Source organism: Thunnus albacares, chromosome 7 (genome assembly GCF_914725855.1).
Source record: "Thunnus albacares chromosome 7, fThuAlb1.1, whole genome shotgun sequence".
Taxonomy (NCBI): domain Eukaryota; kingdom Metazoa; phylum Chordata; class Actinopteri; order Scombriformes; family Scombridae; genus Thunnus; species Thunnus albacares.
This window is the reverse complement of record NC_058112.1, coordinates 7,666,936-7,688,226: the sequence shown is the minus strand read 5'-3', so window position 1 is coordinate 7,688,226 and position 21,291 is coordinate 7,666,936. Positions and strand designations below refer to the sequence as shown.

The window sequence follows — 21,291 nt, the reverse complement described above, 5'->3', positions numbered from 1 at the left end:
GTCTTGTTAACACTAACACTAACACAAATTGAATTTTCCACCCTCCATATAGTTCTTTTTTGTCCAACAAGACATGAAGGCAGCACGACGGGGAGATTGTGAATGGAGGGGACCAGGACAACAATCCAGATGGTGGCAGGGAGGGTTAGGGGTGGGGAGAGGAGGGTGTAAGTGGACCTGGTGTTCCAACAGAACCCCTTGGGAGTCTGAAAATCTCTTTGGCTCATAAGAGGAAACCAATTAAACACACAGTAACAGGAAGAAACAATGTATAATGCATAGGTCATTAGCCTACAACCCACTGTAAAAGAAGGGAAGACAAAGGAGCCAAGAGCTAATGGAGCTCATGACAATTCTTGCACTGGGAAACACTTTACAGGTATCTGAGCAGCTGGTTGAGTCCAGGACATAACTTCTTATTTCATTAGTACTAGTACTATTAGTACTATTAGTACTAGTACTACTATTTCATTAGTAGTATTAGTAGTATTTCATTATTATCCTTCTTTTAACATCAGGTATGTAAACTTTGTGGGTCTATTGTTGATGCCGAACAAAAAGTGTTGAATTTTTCCACTGCAAGAAAAACAGCCTGTGTCATTGACCCTTTCTGATCCTCTGCAGCTGTTTGACCAGCGCCAGCTACTACCACTGAGGGAAGTTTGTTTATTTGTGGACCCGTCCAGTCCTCTGACCCCACCGCCCTGTTTACGCCTCCAAGCTTCCCGGACCTCTTCAAAACACAGCGAGGAGCGTGCCAAGTGGCCCTGTGGTTGGAGCCAGCACAAACACGCTGTCTGAAGGGAAAATGGGACCATCAGCCTTCAGTTCTGTACTTCAGATTTCCTCATGCAATTTAAAAAGCATGCGTGGGTGCCCCATGATTTATCCTTGAATAACAATTGTATCTTAACAAAGAACAAAATTGTGAAATAACTGACTCAGAGAAAAATGTGCTTGATATGAATGATATGGGTTGTTGAATCAGGGATTAGATGAAAATTATTTGGGGGGGGGGCTAAACTTTAACTTAGAAAAAACTGCAACACATTCCCCCAGTTTCACAAAATAATAAAGCATGAAGAATATAAAGCAGCTATAATCAGTACTTTAACCTCAACAATGGATCACATGATCTCAGATCTACAGAGTGTTTTAGCGTCTTTCAGCTCATTATTTTGGTTCTATGGCCTGCAACTTGTTTTGATTCTCTATCACTGCTATCACTTTCCACAGCAAACAGACAAACAAAGCAACAAGCTGGTGAACATAATGGAAGACTTAGCTGCTAAAGAGCCAGATATTTCCCTCAGGAGTTGGTAAAGACCAAAACAGAACTAAAAGGAGAGTGAATATTGGACTTTCATTAATCAGGTAGACACAAACACGACTCCAAATGAATGCCAATGTTGCATGTCTGCTAAATAAATAAGCAACTGTTTTCTAACATGTTAGCCATAACAACTTTATATGGCGATGTCATTGTTGTGTTCATGAATTGTTTCCACTGACCCAAAGTGAAAAATATTTTTTAAATATACTAAAACATTAAAAATATCTGTTATTGCACATTTAAGATGATGTACACCAATCTTAAAAAAAAAAAAGCAAAAGGTCTAAAGGCCTAAAATGAAATTTGAATCTGGGATAGGAAAAAATAAAAAGGCCTTCCTTCCCTACTCTCTGGGAAAAAAAAAAAATCCAACTGCCCTCCTTTCAGCAAAAAGAGAAATGACAATTACCTCTTCTTCTGATTCACCCTTCCCCAATAATTCTCATGCAGTCCCTTATTTTTGAGGGTGCTTTTCCAATAAATTCTTTATTGAATAAAGTTGCATGGAAACAGACCAACATGTGTTACCGTGTGTTAATCAAAGGTTTCCAATAAAAAAATGAGAAAAAGTGCATGGCATCCCTTTATCCTAAAGAGTGTATTCATCCATATTTTTATCTCAACAATGGTCAAGGTGATTGTTTCTGTTGTTCACTAACAAGGACACCTCCCTCAGTATCACCTCCTGTATCTTTGCCACAGAGGAACAATTCCCTCCAGAACCATGTAAGGAATAGAGCAGAGGTTGACGCACCAGGATGTTGTGCAAAATGTATTCCTGTCAGGGTGGGACCACATCGCTAAGGACAACAAGGCCGCTGACCTGCTGTTCTCTAGTCTTGTCACACTGACAGCGAGGCTCAGTGCAGTCGAGCCTTACTTCCCCTGTCTGCGTTTCTGGCTGCTCAGTCACTCCCTCTGCTGTGGATTGAACAACAATCTGATTTGCATTCGCAGCCGTCCTGCAGAATGAAATCAGAGAGTTAAGGACAATCACTCACATCCAGACAACTGATAATAATGTAAGTTTGGTACCTTCAGACTGGCTGTCCACTGGCCATTCATTCCAACCAACATTTGATCCAGAGCAAAATATTTTACCGAGTACTTATCCTACTGATATGAAATTTGTTGTGGATGTTCCTGGTCCCCAGATGATGGTGACCTGCTGACCTTTCCTCTAGTGCTGCCATAAGACCAAACATTTCAATTGTAAAATTGCCAAGAAATTGGTCAGACTTAGTAAAATGTTCACATTTTGATGAATTTTAAATGGACAAATCTGAATAATCAGTTGGGGAAGATGTATGTGTAAACTTCCATTTGCTTTTGTGTTAATCTCGTGTACTGAACTTCAATTGTTGCACAAAGGAAGATGCCAAACCTGTAGAAAACCACTGTACTGTTCCACCGCCCAGCACCCAGTGTATAAGAACACAGAAACAGCCAGTGTTGCCAGATTCAACAGTTGTGTGTCCTAAGGGCAGAATAAAGTGCTCCCCTCCCCTTGTTGTCATCACCTTGAGCTCCATAACACCCAGCAGTACCTCCACCCAGAGGAGCTATGGGACGAACAGGAAGTCTATTTCTAGACCACTTCCTGTATGACATTCCTGACCTGAGCTGCCTTCCTGCCAGACACTCTCCGTATATACAGCAGATCTATGGCTACACCAGCCAGACATGTACATTCTTTTATATGTGAATGTTAAAACAGATCCAGGTGGAGAATGTGGTGAGAAAAAAAAAAGGATGGAAACTAATTAGATATACAAGATCTATTGTTTGTTGTGCAGGGACTTTAATAAGCTTATCTATTGGATAAAAAACATTGAACCTCACAATGATGTTATAATATTGAGGTAAAATTAGATAATAAATTAGACCAGTGGTTCTCAAATGGGGTGCAGATAACCAGAGGGAAACAAAAGAAAGCATGTAAAGTTGAAAGATTCTGATTCATAAAGGAACAATAAACAGGTTGGTGTATTCTAATGATTGTGAGGCTATTGAGGTGCATATTTGTGTTATTTATTCAGACAGAACAACATATACAAGATGGACAGATTTTTGACAAGACAGGACAAACAGGTGATGCTCACTAAGCAAACATGTCAGATATTACTATCTTGCTCTTGAGATTTGTATCTTTTGTGTCTAGTTTTGACACAAAACTTGCATTTTTAATTTTCATATGATTTGTTATTGATTGCTAGTTTATTTAATTTATATGCAGGAGACTTCCAAAACAGGACATGACACGAGAAGTTTGAGAACCACAGATAGTGCCAGCATTTGCAACTGCATGTAAAGTCCATCAATTTTCTTTTTTAAAGCCATTTCATTCCATTTATTTTATTGGTACCTTCAATTAAGTGCATAGAACAAGAGTTCACATGAATAACAGTTATAACATAGTGTCAGACTGATAGGTGGAAATACATGGAAAAGAGCAGGACATCAGACAGAAAACAGATTACATTCACTGTAGCAGCATAACTCCATCCCCCTCTTTTACCTCCCCAGTGCTCTAATCCACTGTGTTATATATATATATCCAACATGGCGTTACATATATAGATATATGGGGTTTACATATGTGCAGTTACACAAATCCTCTGCTTAAGAAGAGGATTTCACACTTCAGGACAGTGGGAGGCAGTAAAACCCAGAGACACCAACAACTGTTGTGTTGTACTGACACGATGCACCGATGACCAAAAACTTATTTCACCATACAGAAGCAGATGCTATACATCTGAATGACAAAGAAAAGCTCCCAATTCCAACACCAGCTAGTATTCCTTCCACATTTTAATAATCTGTAGTGTTTCCTGCCATTTCAAATACATTCTTACCCTAGATTAGTAAAGTTAAAGGTTTCCTTATCCTTCAGTATTTATTAGTGTGTCTATATATATTTGTTTATTCTTTCAGTTTAAATGTTACAAAAATACAATATAAACCTAAATATGTGTGTAAATTATTTTCAAAAATATATAAGCTACAAGAGATGTTCAATCTTAGTTACTGAAAGTGACCAACAGGCTAAAGCAGCTGATTGCCACAGAAAAAAGTAAAAATAAAATCAGATTCCCACAGAATCATGATAAAGAAAAACTAAAAATATTCCAATGGCAAACTTAGCAAATAAAAGTCAAAACCAACAATATTGATTGGATTCTGATTAAAAGAAATAAACAATAGTATGAAAATCAAATAGATATCTCCCAAAGAAAAATCGATATTAGATACGCAAGGCTTTGCTCGGCTATATGTATGTAACTTCAGTGAGAAAAAGCTCATCTCCTCAAAACCCTGATGTCAGCTCATTTACCTGCCACATAAAAGCTGCTTCCAGGATGCCCTCATGGATCCCTGCCAGCAGAAACTGGAAGAAACAGCAGATTGTGTAATGATTTAGTTACAGTATGCTCTCTCTCAAGTTCCCACCGCTGGATGCGCTGGCCTGCTGACTTTCTGTTTGGGTTGCTGATGTTCGGTTCCATGTGTGAAAGTCCAAAAGAGCTTGGTTGAGTTTCTCCATCCAGTCTGATCTCTCCTGTTTGGTGTCGGCTGCAAACCAACACCTGAACAAGAAAGAGGAGCATCCATCAGTCTGTGTACAGTGATCAGAGGACCAATCCAAGACCTAGAAAGGCTGTAAAGGCTGTTAATCTCCTAAATCTTTACTTTATTTCTTTTTAAATGATAATTATACTACAGTTTCACAATCTTTTTTTGACCACAACTCAACCACTGATGTCATAGAAGGTGTTTCCCCATCAGCTGTTGAAAGAAAACACCCGCTGTGACATCATGCATCATTGGTTGCAGCAAGCATGAGCAACATGCTTCATGCTTACTGTAAACAAAAGTGACAATTATATTCAAACAGGTTTTCATGAAGAACGAAAAGTCAGAGCGACTTCTTATTCTATGTGCAACTTCAAAGATGATTCAAACCAGTCAAACGTTGTGCTTTAAAAGACTGATGATGTGGGAAAGTAAACTGACATCCATGAATACAAAAAACACGAGGAAACAAATCTGATCAGATCTGTTTTGAAGCTCTCTCTCTGTTTTAACTCAATTTGCAACATTTTAGTGGATTTATCATGTCACATTTATACAAAACTCCCCTTTTCAGGATGTTGTTGTTTTTATTAAAACTCACTTGGCCAAGGCTTCCTGGCTGTCGTCCTGCTGCTGCGGGATGTTGCTTGCCAGCTCAAAGGTGAAAGGTCGAGCGCATGAGTCCCTCTTGACAGGCCTGACACACTGACTGGGGGAGCTGGACAGAGAGATGCTGCCCTCTGCTTCCTGGGAGGTGAAAATAGAAGACAAATGACAAGAGTAGTGGAGGAGGTGTGGGTGGTTTCCTATTCGCAGCCTGAATACTTCGTCTAATACAATGGATTTGTTCCTTTAGATTCCCCTAAATTGTTCAATTTAGTAAATAATGTAATTTCCTCTAACTTCCTAAAAGAACTGATTATTTACTCAAAGTTTCTGAAAAACAGTTCACAGTTTCGTGACGTCCTGTAAATACAGCACAATGTGCAGTAGATATTTTTATGCGTTTCACAGTGAGATGATTTGCTTTACTAATGCCGTGGTCATACAAAACATCCATGTTTATGTGGATATCAGAACTTGTATTTGGACCAACTGAAAGCATCTCACTAACTTAGTCTGTTGTGATCATGTTGATGTTTACATACCTTGGTTTCTTTGTCATTGGGGTGGTTCCAGTAGTACATAGTGTATCTCTCCAGGGTGAAATATCCACGACGCCACACACCGAACCCACCGATCAACTCAAACATCGTCTGGGGATCGGAACCACAAAAAAGATAGAAGGGTGAATTAAATGCATCAAAAATAGATTTGATAAAAATAGATAAAAACTAGATAAAAATAGTTTTTTTTGGGGCATTTTAGTGCCAAAGTTCCTCTTTTTGTTACTCTACTTCCACAGCAGCTCAACAGGGAAACACTGTCTGAGGAAACACAAAGAGGGAATTTGATGCTAAAAAGACTGTAAATGTGGCAGATATCCACTTGATATGACTAACTCAGACTGCTGAAGACTCATAAGCTTCACATCAACTTTTAAATACATTTTTGTACTAAATGACTGTGTGGACACACTGTGGATTTTGGCCCCATCACTTACATTGAAAGCACATTTGAAGGGGTTCTTTTAATAGCCAGTGTGAACAGGAGGAATGATTACAGCAGGAAAAACCTCTTTCACTGTTCATATGGACACCTGACTGTTGTTTTAAGACAGACCTGAAAAATTGCGAACCTGTCCTTTAAGATTTTAAGACAGGATGACACCAAGTGTCTGGTTAAACTAGACATGTTTGTGATGTGACAGAGTAAAATTAGCATTATTACTGACCAGGAAGCCTTGGTGCTGCACATTAGAGTGGCTCTCACTGTCCAGTTTTAGGTAGATGTTGCCCTCTAGAGGAGAAAGAAAAGGCACCTGCAGTTGGGGGAAGGAGAGGAAGAGGAAATACTGTTACACTGACATGATTTTGAGTACATGTAAAGCAACAAACAGAAAATGATAAAGAATTTTATTCCAACATGCTCTTTATCCATTTTTGTAGAAGAAAGCTACCAGAAATTCAACTATTCAGTATCCTGTATCATATATGATATGTTTTTGTTGTGTTTCAACTTGGTGAAATGAAACAGTGACTTGATTTAAAGTGAACTGCAGTACAGGAATTATTGTACACTGCCTGGCCACCAAACCAAGAACTGTATCTTTCAACTTACAGTACAAAGTCTCTACAGTGTACAGCAAGTTAGTACTGATGATAAATATTCATTCTGACCTTACACTATGTCATGTCACATCCAGAGTTTTTTTTCTAATCAAAAACACACAGATAACGAATAATATTTTTTATGTGAGATGAGACAAAGAGATTAAACTAATGGAAGAAAATTCATTCACTACATTAAGACTGGACTGTGATAATAATACAGAGGCTAATTTCTGTAGAGGAGCTGAGGAAAATGGTGAGAGGTGAAGGGCTGACAGTGTTGTGAAAAGAGTGAAACCTTTTCCTGAAATTCATCTCCCAGGAGTCTCCTGATTTTGCCTTCAAGTTTCATCTGAGTGGAGGAAGCAAGACAGACAGAGGGAGGGAGACAGAGAGGGAGCGAAGACATGTTACATCACCAGTGACCCCACCCATGTGCAGAAACTTCTTATAGTATGAATAAAAAGACAAAAAAGATTGTATAGCGGTGCACCAAGATGTGCTCGGTCTGGTGACGGTGGCTGTGTTACATCAGAATGTTACAGAACCGAATGTTCAATTAGCAACTCCCATAAAAGTATTTACATTTCAAAAGCATCTACCGAACTGCATTCATTCTGAGTTTACATCATGTATCGATCGTGAACAGCCCGTCCCCACAACATCATGACTGATTATTACCTTATCCAGAGGGAACTTGCTGTGTCCCAGTGAGGCCAAGGTGATCTTATGGGAACCCACTAGACAAAAGTTACTGGAGCGACGAGTATTGATGGCAGGAAGAGCAGCAGCTGAAGAACAAAGAGCAGAATAAAAACTCATAACAAACGTAAGTGTTCAGAATCAATATACATGATCAATATGACCAGTGTTTTTCTACACTTCATTCAGTGTAAAAAAAAAAAAAAAGAAAAAAAAAAAAGAATTGCACCAAATTCACATTTTATTTCTTCACTTCCAAAGGTTTCCAACATTTACCAGCTACCACTCTACAAAAAGGAGAAAAAAAACGAAGCATCCTTGTACTAAAACAAATATTTACCAAAATAAGCTTCAACTTACATGTCAGACTGTTGCTGGATCTCTGTGGAAAACAAAAGAATAAGTTCACTTAAGGGAGGAAAAAAAAACCCCAAAACAAACAAAAAACAAACCCCACAGTAGAACTTTTCCAGGCAGAAATAAAAAACTGGATACTCACCGTTAAGGTATTCAGAAGCTTTCTTGGAGTTACCTGAATATATAAAGACACCCTAAATTAATTGGAGTGTCTTAATAAATACACACCTGGGTCATTGTTTGTGAGAAAATGACTCATTTACCCGTGACTTGGTGGTGGTGCGGTCCATGCTGCAGTTAATAGGTGAAGTGTGGGACTGGATGGCACAAAAACAGGCACATTAGAAACCAAAAGAATTACATTTTACAGCTGAAACAAAAGTATTTACAGTATGTGAAATAATAAAAGGCATCCCTAACTGTTTAGACTTCATCGGTAGACGTTACAGTGCATTAGATATTATTCACCCAGATACAAACAAGTGTAAAGAAAGTATGGACAGGTAAGAAACTACTTCACTATGCTATTAATTTCATTTTAATTAATACATAACAAAGAATGCCAGCAAATCAGAATGTTATATTTTGTCTCACCAGGCTGTAAACTTCCACATCAATCTCAAAAGTTGAGCGAATATCCTTCCTGAAATATCAAAGAGACAAAATGAGCAATGCATTCATCCATTATCCACTGAAACTATCATTGATACGGTCACAAGATTCTTATTTCTGAGAGCAGGTGTGTGAACTTGAAGATATTTCAGAGCGTCAAAATGAAAACACAGCTGTGTGCTGATTTACCAAAGTTGTGTGGATGTGACCATTCATTAATAATTTGCTACAAAGTATAAATTTGATCAATGGTGAAATAAAGTAGCCATAAAGCAGCTGATGAATTACAGCTTACAGAGTGACAGAAGTCTGGAAGGAGATGGTGTCTCCGTTCTGAGCATCAGCAGCCGTAGCCAGCGGGGTGGCGACGATGTTGTAGGGCCCGTAACGGATCAGAACAAAGAAGTAGTGACTTGGCCGACCTAAACAGGTACATAAACAAATCAATCTTTTAAATGTGGCTTTGTCAACTACTACATTTAAATAACATTTATTACAACTTTGAAGCAAATGTTGGATTGCTCATCATTTCATCACATCAAGAACTCAAGATAATTAAAAACACCCGATAGTCCTTGTTGTTCTACCTGTGCGGTTGTTTGAGGAGCAGACAAATTCCACCTTGAGAGGCAGTTGGATGTTTGTGATGCTGACTGTCCCTCTGCATGGCTGCTGGGTAACGTACTCTTGGTCCTCCCCTGCTACCTCTGAAGACTCTGAACTCCTCTCCTCCCTCAGTCTGTCCACCTCCGCCAGCAGGGCTGATCGTTTCTCACCTAAAAAAAACAAACAAACAAAAAACACATCAAAGTCCCAAATCCCAGGAATAAAACAAAACATGGATATTCTTTGTGGAAAATGATTGAGGCTGTGGACCGACAAATGTAGATATCATTAACATTGAATATACAGAAATATGTGTTTTTGTTATGAATACTGTGTGTTTATATTGTTTTATCAACTGTATGTAGTAAATATTAAAAAGAATGCAAGTGCTATTGAGGCAACACTTTCTACAAACATCAGAACAGCATGAACATGGCTTCCTATATTTGGTTCACAAAAATGGGACAATTAAAAACAAAAAGTCTGTGGTGTACATACAGGAGACTAGCAGTAGTTTTTCAGCCACAGCCTCCTCCACTGAGCCTCGTCCGTGCTCCTCGTCAGTACAGCAGCTCAGAGCCTGCAGGGTCTGGTTGATCACAGTCTGCAACTTCCCTGCTTCTTCATTTAGAGCCTGGACAAACACAAGATGATACCCGACATCATGGCTTACTGAACACCTATACTAAATTACATCAGTTTCAGCAGATTTAGTGCAGTGTACATTTTAAATGGATTGAATTAATAAATGTAGGACATTATAGTGGGGTCAACATGCTTAGATTTCATCTTGAGACTGATCTGCTTCCATTTATTACTACACACCGTAATTTTCTCCTTGGTGTTGACGGAGGGTTGAGGTCGGGACTTCTCTGGAGCTCGTCTCTGAACCCCAGGAGTGACACTCTGAATGGTGGTCGGCTTACTCTGCCTTTGTGTGCGGTAGGCATCAATACTGTCCAATCAAGGAACAAGAACAGTTAAGTATATTAAACATTATACACTTATATTGAGGTTTATGATTGACTCTACAGCTCCCACTGATGATAGTGCCTTGTGTGTCGGGACATACAGTTTACAGTACTTAAACTGGGAACTAAATACAGCAAACATTGTTAACTTATCACAATATCTCTGTATAAATGATTGGATTATATTTTAAGGACTGTTGGATGTTTCAGAATACATTTAAAAGAAAGCTTTGAGAAACAATCAATAGCAGTGCTAAAACAACGACTAGAGCCTGTAACAGGTTCAGAAAAATGCTTGAGTCAAGTGTGTTGCTGCCTTTAAGACACCACAATGTAACAAAAATCACAGACTATACTGACAACACAGAACAAAATTATAGCTTTAGTTTGTGCTATGGCACTGCTGTTCAACCTATAAACATACCAAAAAAGTTCTGTTTATCACATTCTTAAGTGATTTGGATGTATTTTTATTTTAAACATTAACCTTGCTCTATGGTTTATGTTACTTTGACTGTATTTTGACTTTAGTGTATATACTTTTTAATGTTGTTGATCTGCAACTTCTGTGTTTGTCATGGTTCATTGATGTAGAAATACTAAATTTCAGTGACTGACTCTTGTCTTGCAAAACATTTGATTAAAGTACAAATACAATCAGGGTTAATTCTAAATGATGTGATTACCTGTACAGGGGAGCAGATTCAGCAGGAGGGGTGGTGGTCTCTTCTGGAGTCAGGAGCAGAGATGGAGGATTGGACTCCTGGCTGGCTTCTAGTCGCTGTTGGTGGAATATAGAATATTAATATAGACATCATAAAATCATGTTCATTACAAGGAACTCATTCATCTTTCTAACACGCTAAGACGGCACACAGATGATCATATTTTGTTTAGAAATGAACGATAAATATTTTTTCCAGGTTCTGAATTCATCAGGTTTTTCACAAGCACATAACCCTGAAAGCTCTCCTAAAGGCATTAATGTATCAAAAGCTTAAGCAAATGAATTCATTGAGATTTTTGTCTTTGATTAATCTATAACACTTACCAGAGGGGTGACCACAGCCTCTACAGACTTGCTGAGAGGAGAGAGGATGCCACTGGGAGGGAAAGTCAGCAGTTCATCTTCAAGTTTCTTGCTCTCATCACACTCTTCATCTTTGGCCTCCCCCTCTTCTTCACTTTTCTCCTTCTCTGACTCTGTATCCATTTTATCCTTGTCTCTAGAGGAAACACCGATGCCACTGTCGCGGTCCTCTGTGTCTTCATCATCCCCCCTTTGGTCCTCTATCCTTTCAGCATATTCCAGCACCTCCTCGAACATCTGGTCAATTATTTCAGCCGTGTTGGTCTCATCATGAGAGCTCAGTTCAGCATCTGAGGAAAGAAAAACATTCAAAAATTATCAAGTCAATGTCTGAAGTAAATAAGGACTATAGTTTCAACAAAAAGGTATGGCTGAAGTTCCTAGAAAACCAAGTATTAAAATTCAAAAAAACCAATGTAATTCAGGTTTACGCCTGATTACATTTATTCCTTCAAGTGTGCCTTTGCAATACCAACCGTGCACTTGTCACCCCATATTAGCCTCTCAACTTGTGTGTTTTAAAAACCATGCAGCTCTTAATGTAAACCCAGTGTATTCAGTATACCAATGATGACGTTGGTCTTACCACCGTACTATTTCACCGACGTACCCCACCTCAAGCAGCCCGGGTGCTCAACTGTACATCTTTCTACTGTTCTCACCTGACATACTTGTCTCTCTCCTGGACTCCATGGAGGTATTGGTCTCACACAAGCTTGAGCCATTGATTAGCTTGGGCTCCAAGATAAACGTGACTTTCTTTAAGCTTTCTCCTCCCTCTGCCTTGTGAATTTCATCTGTCAGCCCATCTCCAATACCCTGCCTTCCATTTACTGCTTCCTGCTGCATCTCTATTTCTCCAGTCCTGTGATCTGACGCCCGGGCCGCGGTCACAGTATGAGCTCCATCATTTCTATACATTTCTGATGGTTCAGTCTCTGCCTTAGGCTGTGCTACATCTTCAGTGTTTCCTTCAAGTTTTATGCACCCTGTCTGTGTTTCTTTCATGGCCTGAGCTACATCTATAAAGGGATACTCTTCTTTCCTGTCAGACTCCAGTTCCATGTCTTCCTCTTCACTATTGACTATCTGCTTTGACTGTTGATATCGATCATCCTCATTGGGACATCCTGTGTTTTTCTTGTCTTGTTTCATTGTTTCTTTTGATCTGGGTTTCACATCTTCCTGTGTGTTAGAGCACCCAGCAGTCTCAGTAGACACATCACCCATTTGACATTCACCATCCTGGACGTGAGAGGGTTCACTGTGATGTTCAGCACCACTTCCTTTCTCTTTTTCTGCTCTAGATGATTCATACTCCTCTCGCTCCTCTTTAGTACATACACCTTCCTCCTGGTCTTCAGCTATGATAGACTCTTCCTGCTTGCACACTTTGTCTGAAGGATATCTCCACAACCTTAACTCCTCATCTGTCGAGGGCTCAATCTCCTCTTCATTGTGTGAAGACTCAATCATTTCATCTTCTAATGAAAACACCTCTGACCCATTATGGTCTGTTACCTTGGAAACGTCGCTAGTTTGATTCACATTTGACTCATCTGTACGAGTTGATTCTAGCAAGCTCTGCTTGTCACCGGTAGACAACTCTGAAACATTGTGATCCTCACCACAAGGTGGTTTGGAGAAACTCTGATCCTCACTAAAGGACAACTGCAATACAGTCTGAGCCTCTGGTTGATGGGACCATAGCTGCTGTTCTTCAACTGAAGGTCTGTCCTCTTTCCCCTCCCTGAACTCTTCACCCTGATGAGTATTCTGCTCCTCCAAATCCATTTGCAGCTTCCCTTCATTAGAAGGTTCTAGCTCTACAGAGGCTGGAGGGGCTTCAAAGTCACAAGGTTTCCTTTGACCTGTTGAAAAGTCAGTCTCACATCTTAAGACAAGATATCTTAGCTTCATGCTTTATGTGCAGCATTTTAAAGCAGGTGCTGATACAGATCCAGTGCATGGACTGGTGCATCAGTGTTTAGGAATACATATCAATTTTTAAAAGTAAAGTGGCCTTTTGTTTTGTTAACTGTAATACTCAGTGCAATGGGTTACAACTGATCTGGAGTCGACTGGGCTTTACTGTGTATATAGTCGCACAGATCGATAAAAAAAGGGTCTTGATGGATGACTTCAACCCTGACGTGCACATTGATTCAGGACATTCCTACTTCTAATAGTACAAAAGGCATTGGTGTCTCAACCTGGGCTAATTCTGTGCTACGGAAATAAAATGTATGTAATGAGTACTCTATGAAGTAAAATGAACTTGATGTCAGAAGTCTTACCTGTTGTTGTATTTAAAGATTGCTTCTCAACACCTGATGTAGCAGTTTCAGTGAAGCTGCCATCCTTCATCACAGCATCATCATCTACCTGCTGGAGGCAACAATATCAGCAATAGGACTCAAACATCCTCTGTCTCCAGTGAGCAACCCACCTTCCCAAAACCACACCAGACTTTAAAAAGGTGATCTATTTAAGAAAGTGAACTTCCCTTCTCTAAAAGACAAAACAACTGGAGCCATGTAAATGGGTAATTCTGCCAACAACAACAACAAGTAGTTTACTAGTTTCTGTAAATGTCCTTGTTCTGTTATCCAATTTGATTATTTTCCCTCCTCAAATCAATACTGTCCATCCATTGTGTTAGCTCCAAGTATTGCCAATGTGTCAAAGCACAAAGTGAACAAGGTGGAAAATGTGCACTTCCAATAACAACTGGGTACAGGTGCAGGACAAAAAAAAGGTCTTCCACACAAAGCACCAAGTGACCAGAGAGTGCAGGCTTATTTGGCTACAGACTCACATCCCCGGGCTTCATGGGAGGCCAATGAACTCTCAGTCTAGATCTAGGAACCCAGGAGGGGGTAGATGAGGGACCAGGAGGAGTCCTTCCCTGCTAATGTTTTCACAAACTGATGTGTAAAACAATCTCAAAAATAGTCAGCTAAACAAAAACACTGCTAAAACCAGTCAATTATCCTCTTATCCTGGCCAGTCTTTTGTTTGGGCAAAGAGAAATAACCACATTGATTGCAAAATAACAAAGTCAAGTATAACAAGAAAATTAGACAACGCAAAATAGCACAGTCAGAAACCCACCTGAGATAACGAGGGATCAGAGTTGCTCCTTTTCAGCCAGGCATTTTCACTGATTGGTTGAAAGTGCAACTGGTTCAACTCCTGCTCCCGTTCCTGATTGGTGAAACCATGTCAGACGTCAGACATAAACTCTACAGGTACACTGACAATTTAATGCTATTGTTATTTGAGCATAAACAGCAGCTTTTCTAAATGAACACACAAGAGTTTGTGAGAAGCACAGCAGTGCTGGATATACAAAGCCCTATCTCAGTCGTCTTAACCACCTAATTTGGCTACAGGTAACTGTAAAAAGAAAAACATTTCACATTCCCAAACAATACTTCATATTAACAGCTTTAGTTTAGAATACTTATTATTTAAAAATTCAGACACCACTGAGGAGCACTGGTATATTGCATCCAATTACAGATTAGATGGATAAATTAAATTATACAGTAAATTTTTTTGTGAAACAATATTCAATCATCCATAATATAATGATAAAGAATGGTGTAGCACTATCAATGCTGACCGTCAAATGCTCTTTTTGCCTTTTTAATGGTCACAAAAGGGATTTTTCTTGACACGTCAGTTCATTTGCCCATCTAAGTATGAGTTCTTGTGAGCTAGAATATTAATATACTACATAATACTGATGAATTCAGAAAAACAACCACTGAACCAACCTGGCGAATTACAGAGGCCTGCTTAGAGCTGGATGTCACAATGCCCTGGAGTTTCTGCTGAATGCCAGATACAAAGTTAGAGCTGGTGAGCGGACAGAGGTTGGCAGGGCTCATTGTGGGCGCAGGGCTAGCCTGGAAGACTGGCACTTTAAAACGCTCCATTCGTTGACTAAACTCTCCCTCACCTGAGGAGAAAGAACATCAAGAGAATCATTTTGAGACATAAGTATCAATACAGTCAAATATAAACCTAAAATAGGTTACTGTAGCAATGTCCTGGCCGTGTTTTATTCCCCATCAAAAATGCTTGATTTGACTATCTGCTGATACTAGGTTATTTAATCATAACCAATAGCCTGAATGAATAAAAAAAATCCTAAGTGACAGCATTCCATTATCGATTGTCAATTATTTCTTACACCATCACTGAGTGAGACACTGAATGTTTCCCCATTGCTGAAATCTACATAAAGAAGGAAAAATGGAGCAGCTGAAAAGCAAATGACAAATCATCCTGTGATATATTCCATTTTATACACAGAGATTTTGCTCCAGGTTAGGCTTGTCAGGCACGACCTCCCAGCAGGCCGCACTCCTGCTTCCTTTGTTTGGGGTTGGCACATCCAACTCTAATACTACACTCACCGAGCACTTTATTACGAACACATGTGCAATCTGTTGTATTTGATTGCACATGTGTTCCTAATAAAGTGCTCAGTGAGTTTACAGTATAACCCAACCATTAACATTTCATTAAGGGATCTTAAGAACAGGAGGTTCTACGTGCCAGGAAAGTTTAGGCACGTATAAATAAGCCACCTTCTAAATATTTTCCTACAATGTTAACATGCTTTTCTCTAGAAATTAGATAACTTGTTGGGATAACTTTATTCAATGCATAATGATGACAGCCTTGCGGGTAATGCAAATCGTATATTATTATAGATCAACAGTCTAAAAAATGTTTCAATCCTGCATTTTGCAGGCAAAAAAAAAAAATCTAGGTCAGTTTTATAACACACTGGCACAATTCTTCTGCCACCCTGTCTTAATCACTATTAATACCTTGCCAGACACAGTACTGAACCATATTTTAGCCTCACTGTAGTAGTCTGTTATTTTAACGAAGGATAGGTGTGTTAGATCTTTTGCTTGAGTCCAGTTTCGCACCCTCAAGGATTGACCCTCTGGCCACTGTCAGGTCTGAGCAATTTTAGCATATCCATTTGAAAGTTTATTGTATTTACTTTAATGTATTATAGTTTCAATACTTGTGAAAGACTAATGTTCTGACAGTAAGCAACACTGTAATCAACTGTGACAAGTGTGACGTTCATTCACTCATTCAGGTTGTGTATGTGTTCATATGCATCCTCACCAAGTAGAGGCTCTCTGAAGACCTTGATGGCTGATGGGCTATCAGCCCCAGGATCTGACAGGCACCGCTGGGCCAGAGGAGCTCCTCCTGAAAAAAAACAAACACTTGCTCTTAAAGACTACAGTATTTATCTCACACACACTGGATCAACACATACTGACAATACTTCTCATCTTAAAATGTGGATAATACATCTTGAATGTTGACCTTGGACACTATGACATGTCAGCACCTCAAACAGTACCATAAACCACCAAAATAGACAGTAGTACCTTTGTATATATGCACACAAGATTTTTGTGTCTACCATGTCATTAATCCATTGAAATATTTTCCTTTATTTTTTTCAATTATGATTGATTTAACTGGGACAAAGGTCCTCAAGAATTTTGGCTTTAGGGACCATCAAGTGAGTCCCACTTGAGTCTTGTGGAGGTGTAGGTAAGAATTCATACTACCAACAAGTTTTCACATTCAAGTACGTACACTAGGTCCCATGTGTATTGTAAATTGTTACTGCATTTAAAGTACATTTTCACTGGTATTTTTCTTAAAATGTATCCACAATATTAGCACAAGAAAGCTTATATCTGTCATGCTGAAAAGTTATTAGTCTTCATGACTTGAAATTCACACAGATGTCTCCATTACAGTCGACAGAGCCCATGCCTGCTTCAACAGTAAGGCCCATATTACCGTCTTGTCTCTGGGTGAGCTGCTGAACTCGGGAGCGGACCGAGGGAACCATTGGTGTGTCTGGCTTCATGTTTTGCTCAGCTAGGCGTCTAGAGGAGGATGGTTTGGGAGTACAGTTCTCCTGGCCAGCTGTCTCCAGACGCCGCCGCTTCTGGCCATCATTCATCTCTGATATATCAGATAGAAAAATGCAGACTGTATTTATGACAATATAGTCGGTGAACCTTCACATTCTTGTTAATACAGGCACAAACAAACCTGATGGTGAGAGGAGATTATCTTCAAAGTCTGACAGAGGTGCTCTCTGTCTCTTCAAGTTGTTGTTGCCACCATTATTGTCCTCGGCAGCTTCCATACTGAGCTGTAAACACAGTGACATTTCAGACTGGGTATGAATTTCGGAATTTCAGCTCTCACTGTTGTTCAACAAAAACCTGTAAGTACTACAGCACAAGTACAAACAAGAGTCAAAGCTGAGTCAGTTTAATTGCAGTCACTCCTTTTTCCAAAACCCCATCTTAGTAAATTTACCCAGTGAGAGAACAAACACACAAAAAACTGGTTACTCATGAAAACTAAGTGCTTACCTTAAGCTAAAATAAAATTATGACCTGTTTAAAATGACTAACGATAATACTGGGTCAGAGCAGTTTCTACAAACAGAACAAACACTAACATTGAGGACAAACCGCACTTAACATTATCCAAGATAAAATGAGACGTGACAACGCCCAGTTCATTATTCATAGCTAGGTGAGCGAGCTAGCTAACCTGTAAAGTGCATTGCATTATCTTGAACACACTGCCAACTCAGCAGTAATGCTGTCGTTAGTTACAGCCTGTCTTTTAGTAGGTAAATTAGCTATCAAACGTTAGCAACAATGCCCTTTACGTTAGCTCTGGCTTGCTACTTTCAAGCTAACTTATCTAAAATTGGCCAACATAACGTTAAGCGTAGCTTAGAATTACAAGCTTACCTGCAAAACGAAGTCTGTGTGAAACAGTAAAAAGACAGGTGAACGCTAACCGACACGAAAACAAGAAACAACCTTGTTTTATGCTTTCAGTCTCCTCCTCCAACTTTGAATTTCAGCGGGTCTTCTGACGTCAGCGGAAGATACGACCGGAGTCCCGTAAATACTGTCGAAGAGCGCAAGTGGCAAGCCGTTTTAACATTTAACAGCTAGACTGGATATATACTACAGATATCCGTAATTCAATTCTTCCTAGTCAAAATGAACATTTCAGATATCCACTACGTCATTCTTCCTGGGACAAATGACGTCCCTTTTGCCATTCATGTATATCCGGCTTTCAATTTCAGATATCCACAATTACTTGTGATTTCCAGAATGAACATTCTTGATATCTGTAATATAATTCTTACTGGGAAAACCCCCCATTTCAGATATCTACAATCCGATTCTTACTAGTCATAACTTTCATTTCAAATATTCAAAATGAAAAACCATTCCAGATATCCATAATCTGAAAAATATAATATAATCGATATAAACTGAATAAAATGTAATTACGGATATCCACAGATCGTATTATGACCGATTATGATTAGTAACAATGCAATTTCAGATATCCACAAATTATTCCTTGTCAAAATGAACATTTCAAATATCCACAATGAAATTCTTCCTATCCACAGTTGCCATTTCATGCTGCATCCATTGTGCTCGGAACTCGGAAAAACAACCTCCGACACGGAGAAGTGGGATGGGAGGGTCATTCAAGTCACAATTCCAAGTCGGAAACTTGGGCAAGATCCATCCAGCCTGAGTTCGCCAACAGAAACACATCTGACATCACAGCAATATGGCAGCGCACACAGTGAACAGTGCAGAATGATCTTTTCATCACTTATGTATGGCATTTTGTATTTTACTTTCAAGTGAGGATGTGGAGGGAGCTCCAACATGATAATATAGAAATTATATTATAAACAGAAAACTTTGAAATTTAACAATGTGCACTGATAGTTAGTTGACTTTCCTAGAAAATTGGAAACCTGTTGCCTTAAAGCATTTAACTTTTTACACAAGGTGAAACTAAACAGGTCAAGTTGTATTAACATAGAACCTTCATTGGATGCAGTAGACATATAAAGTTTGCATTAGTAGTCTTTATTCATTAATTCATTAGTTCACAAATTATTTATTTTCTGGAGTCTAGTTTTATAAAATAAGTATTTTAAGTTAAACATACATAAACATATATAACAAATAACAAATATAACATTATTTACCGCTACTTAAAATCATTTGTTAATACAAGTAATGTCTTTTCTTCTAATTTAATTAATTATACCATGTTGATTTTGAGATAATTGTATTAAATACATTCTGTTTCAACAAAATTGTATGGAAGGGAAGAAATTAAACAATACATTTCAATGTTCCAATTGTTGACAAAACATTGCAAGGTAACACTTCAAATGTTTTATTATAGCAATAATAAACCTTGGATACGGCCCCTCATTAAACTTAAATCAGTTCTTACATAATACAAAATAACAAGCACCTGTTCAACGTTTCCTTTGTATCATTGGTGACAACGAGGAATGAAACCACGTGAGGCTTTTGTGTTGTATTTTCTCAAACTTGCAAAGGATTGGAGGGACTACTGGGGTCAAAGAGGAGACAATAACAATATGGTGAAGAGGCACGAGGTTGTAGTGAACAATTAATGCTGCCAAAAGATCAAAAGCAGCCATGGCTCCTCATAGTAGACTTGACATAGCATTTCTTTTCTTTTCAGTGTTTGTAACTTGGGTTTTAGTTCACTGTGGCCCAACATGAGAAACTTGATGGATGAACTGGAGTGCAAGCTTCATAGACTAGGGGTAGATGAATTGCAGTGCAAGTCCAAACAGAATGCGCAGAGCTTTCAGCAAGTCTTGAATGTCATCCACAAAGACCTTTCCCTCAATGATGATCTCCAACGAGTCCGGGCTGAAATGCAGGGAAGATGAGAGCACAACACGTTCATGCTCAACGAGGAGAATCCTAATGTCAAGGTGGCGGAGTGAGTCACCGTCATCAGATACCTAAAGAAAAGAACAGAATGAACATGAGAGCACATTCATCATAAATAAATAATAAATATCATAAATAACCACCAATTATGTTAAGCAACACAGCCTAGTCACAGGAGAGTCAGACACATGAGTGAAAGTGTGAATGTTATGATTGCTGGAGTAGATTAAGCAATCAGATCACTCAAAGAGCTTAGAAAGTGCTGTTGCTATTAAGGTTTTCCAGTGTAAATTTTTTACACTGGTTTGAGCTCCACAAAAGAACAACTAGAAAGATAGGGGAGATGGAGGTGGACTGGAAACCTCACCAAATCACACAGAAACTAAGTAAACAACCGTAGAGAAATATATTGCCTTACCTTGTTATGTATAATCTGGAGAGTAACAGCTGCCAGCATCAGCACAAACACAGACAGAACGAGACAAGGAGCAGCCATCCTGAAGTATGTGTGTTTATTCCCTTTACAGCGTAGCAGTAAGTAACAGTCTCAGTTTAGCTGTATCAGCCTGTTCTCTCTGCTGTGTGGACTTGTACTCCATCTACATCAACCTTATATACAGGAGCGGAGAAGCCAAGGGAAGACCCCTGGATCAGCCTTTGGAAATTTACTGAAATGTCTGTGTCAATGATGGTGACACTGACTTGGACTTGTACTCCATCTACATCCACATTATATACAGGAGCGGAGAAGCCTTGGGAACTGATGTGTTGGTATCACTGTTTGACGGTGCTTACCAGTGGGAGTTTCTCGTGTGTGGGTTTTTACTGTGTGTGTGTGTGTCCATCTCACTTCCCTAAATGTTCTGTGGTGAACCCTGCGACCACTTTTATTACTGAGGAGTTGATGCAACAATGCTGGTGATTTTCTTACATCATGGACTTTTTACTAGTCATAACTTTCATTTCAAATATTCAAAATGAAAAACCATTC

At 39.1% G+C, this 21,291-nt stretch overlaps 1 protein-coding gene across 6 annotated transcripts; it reads right to left on the bottom strand.

Moving 5' to 3' along the window:
* Window positions 1–3,342: 3,342 nt before the first annotated feature.
* Window positions 3,343–18,564, bottom strand: si:dkey-30c15.10 (uncharacterized protein LOC559353 homolog). Of its 6 annotated transcripts, none has more exons than XM_044357365.1 (25): window positions 18,291–18,563; window positions 17,572–17,674; window positions 17,314–17,481; window positions 16,618–16,704; window positions 15,240–15,424; window positions 14,572–14,664; window positions 14,276–14,368; window positions 13,755–13,845; window positions 12,120–13,328; window positions 11,419–11,747; window positions 11,054–11,148; window positions 10,222–10,351; window positions 9,895–10,030; window positions 9,378–9,566; window positions 9,086–9,212; window positions 8,773–8,821; window positions 8,442–8,495; window positions 8,321–8,353; window positions 8,182–8,203; window positions 7,801–7,910; window positions 7,418–7,471; window positions 6,744–6,830; window positions 6,058–6,165; window positions 5,511–5,656; window positions 3,343–4,923 (listed from the first exon to the last, which is right to left on the bottom strand). In XM_044357365.1, the coding sequence occupies exons 2-25, from the start codon at window positions 17,666–17,668 to the stop codon at window positions 4,758–4,760; spliced, it is 3,858 nt and encodes a 1,285-aa protein (XP_044213300.1). In that variant the 5' UTR covers window positions 17,669–17,674; window positions 18,291–18,563; the 3' UTR covers window positions 3,343–4,757. The 6 variants fall into 6 exon arrangements, with proteins under 6 accessions (XP_044213300.1, XP_044213301.1, XP_044213302.1 ...); XM_044357366.1 differs by having other exon boundaries at window positions 13,755–13,842; XM_044357367.1 differs by having other exon boundaries at window positions 14,276–14,365.
* Window positions 18,565–21,291: the final 2,727 nt, after the last annotated feature.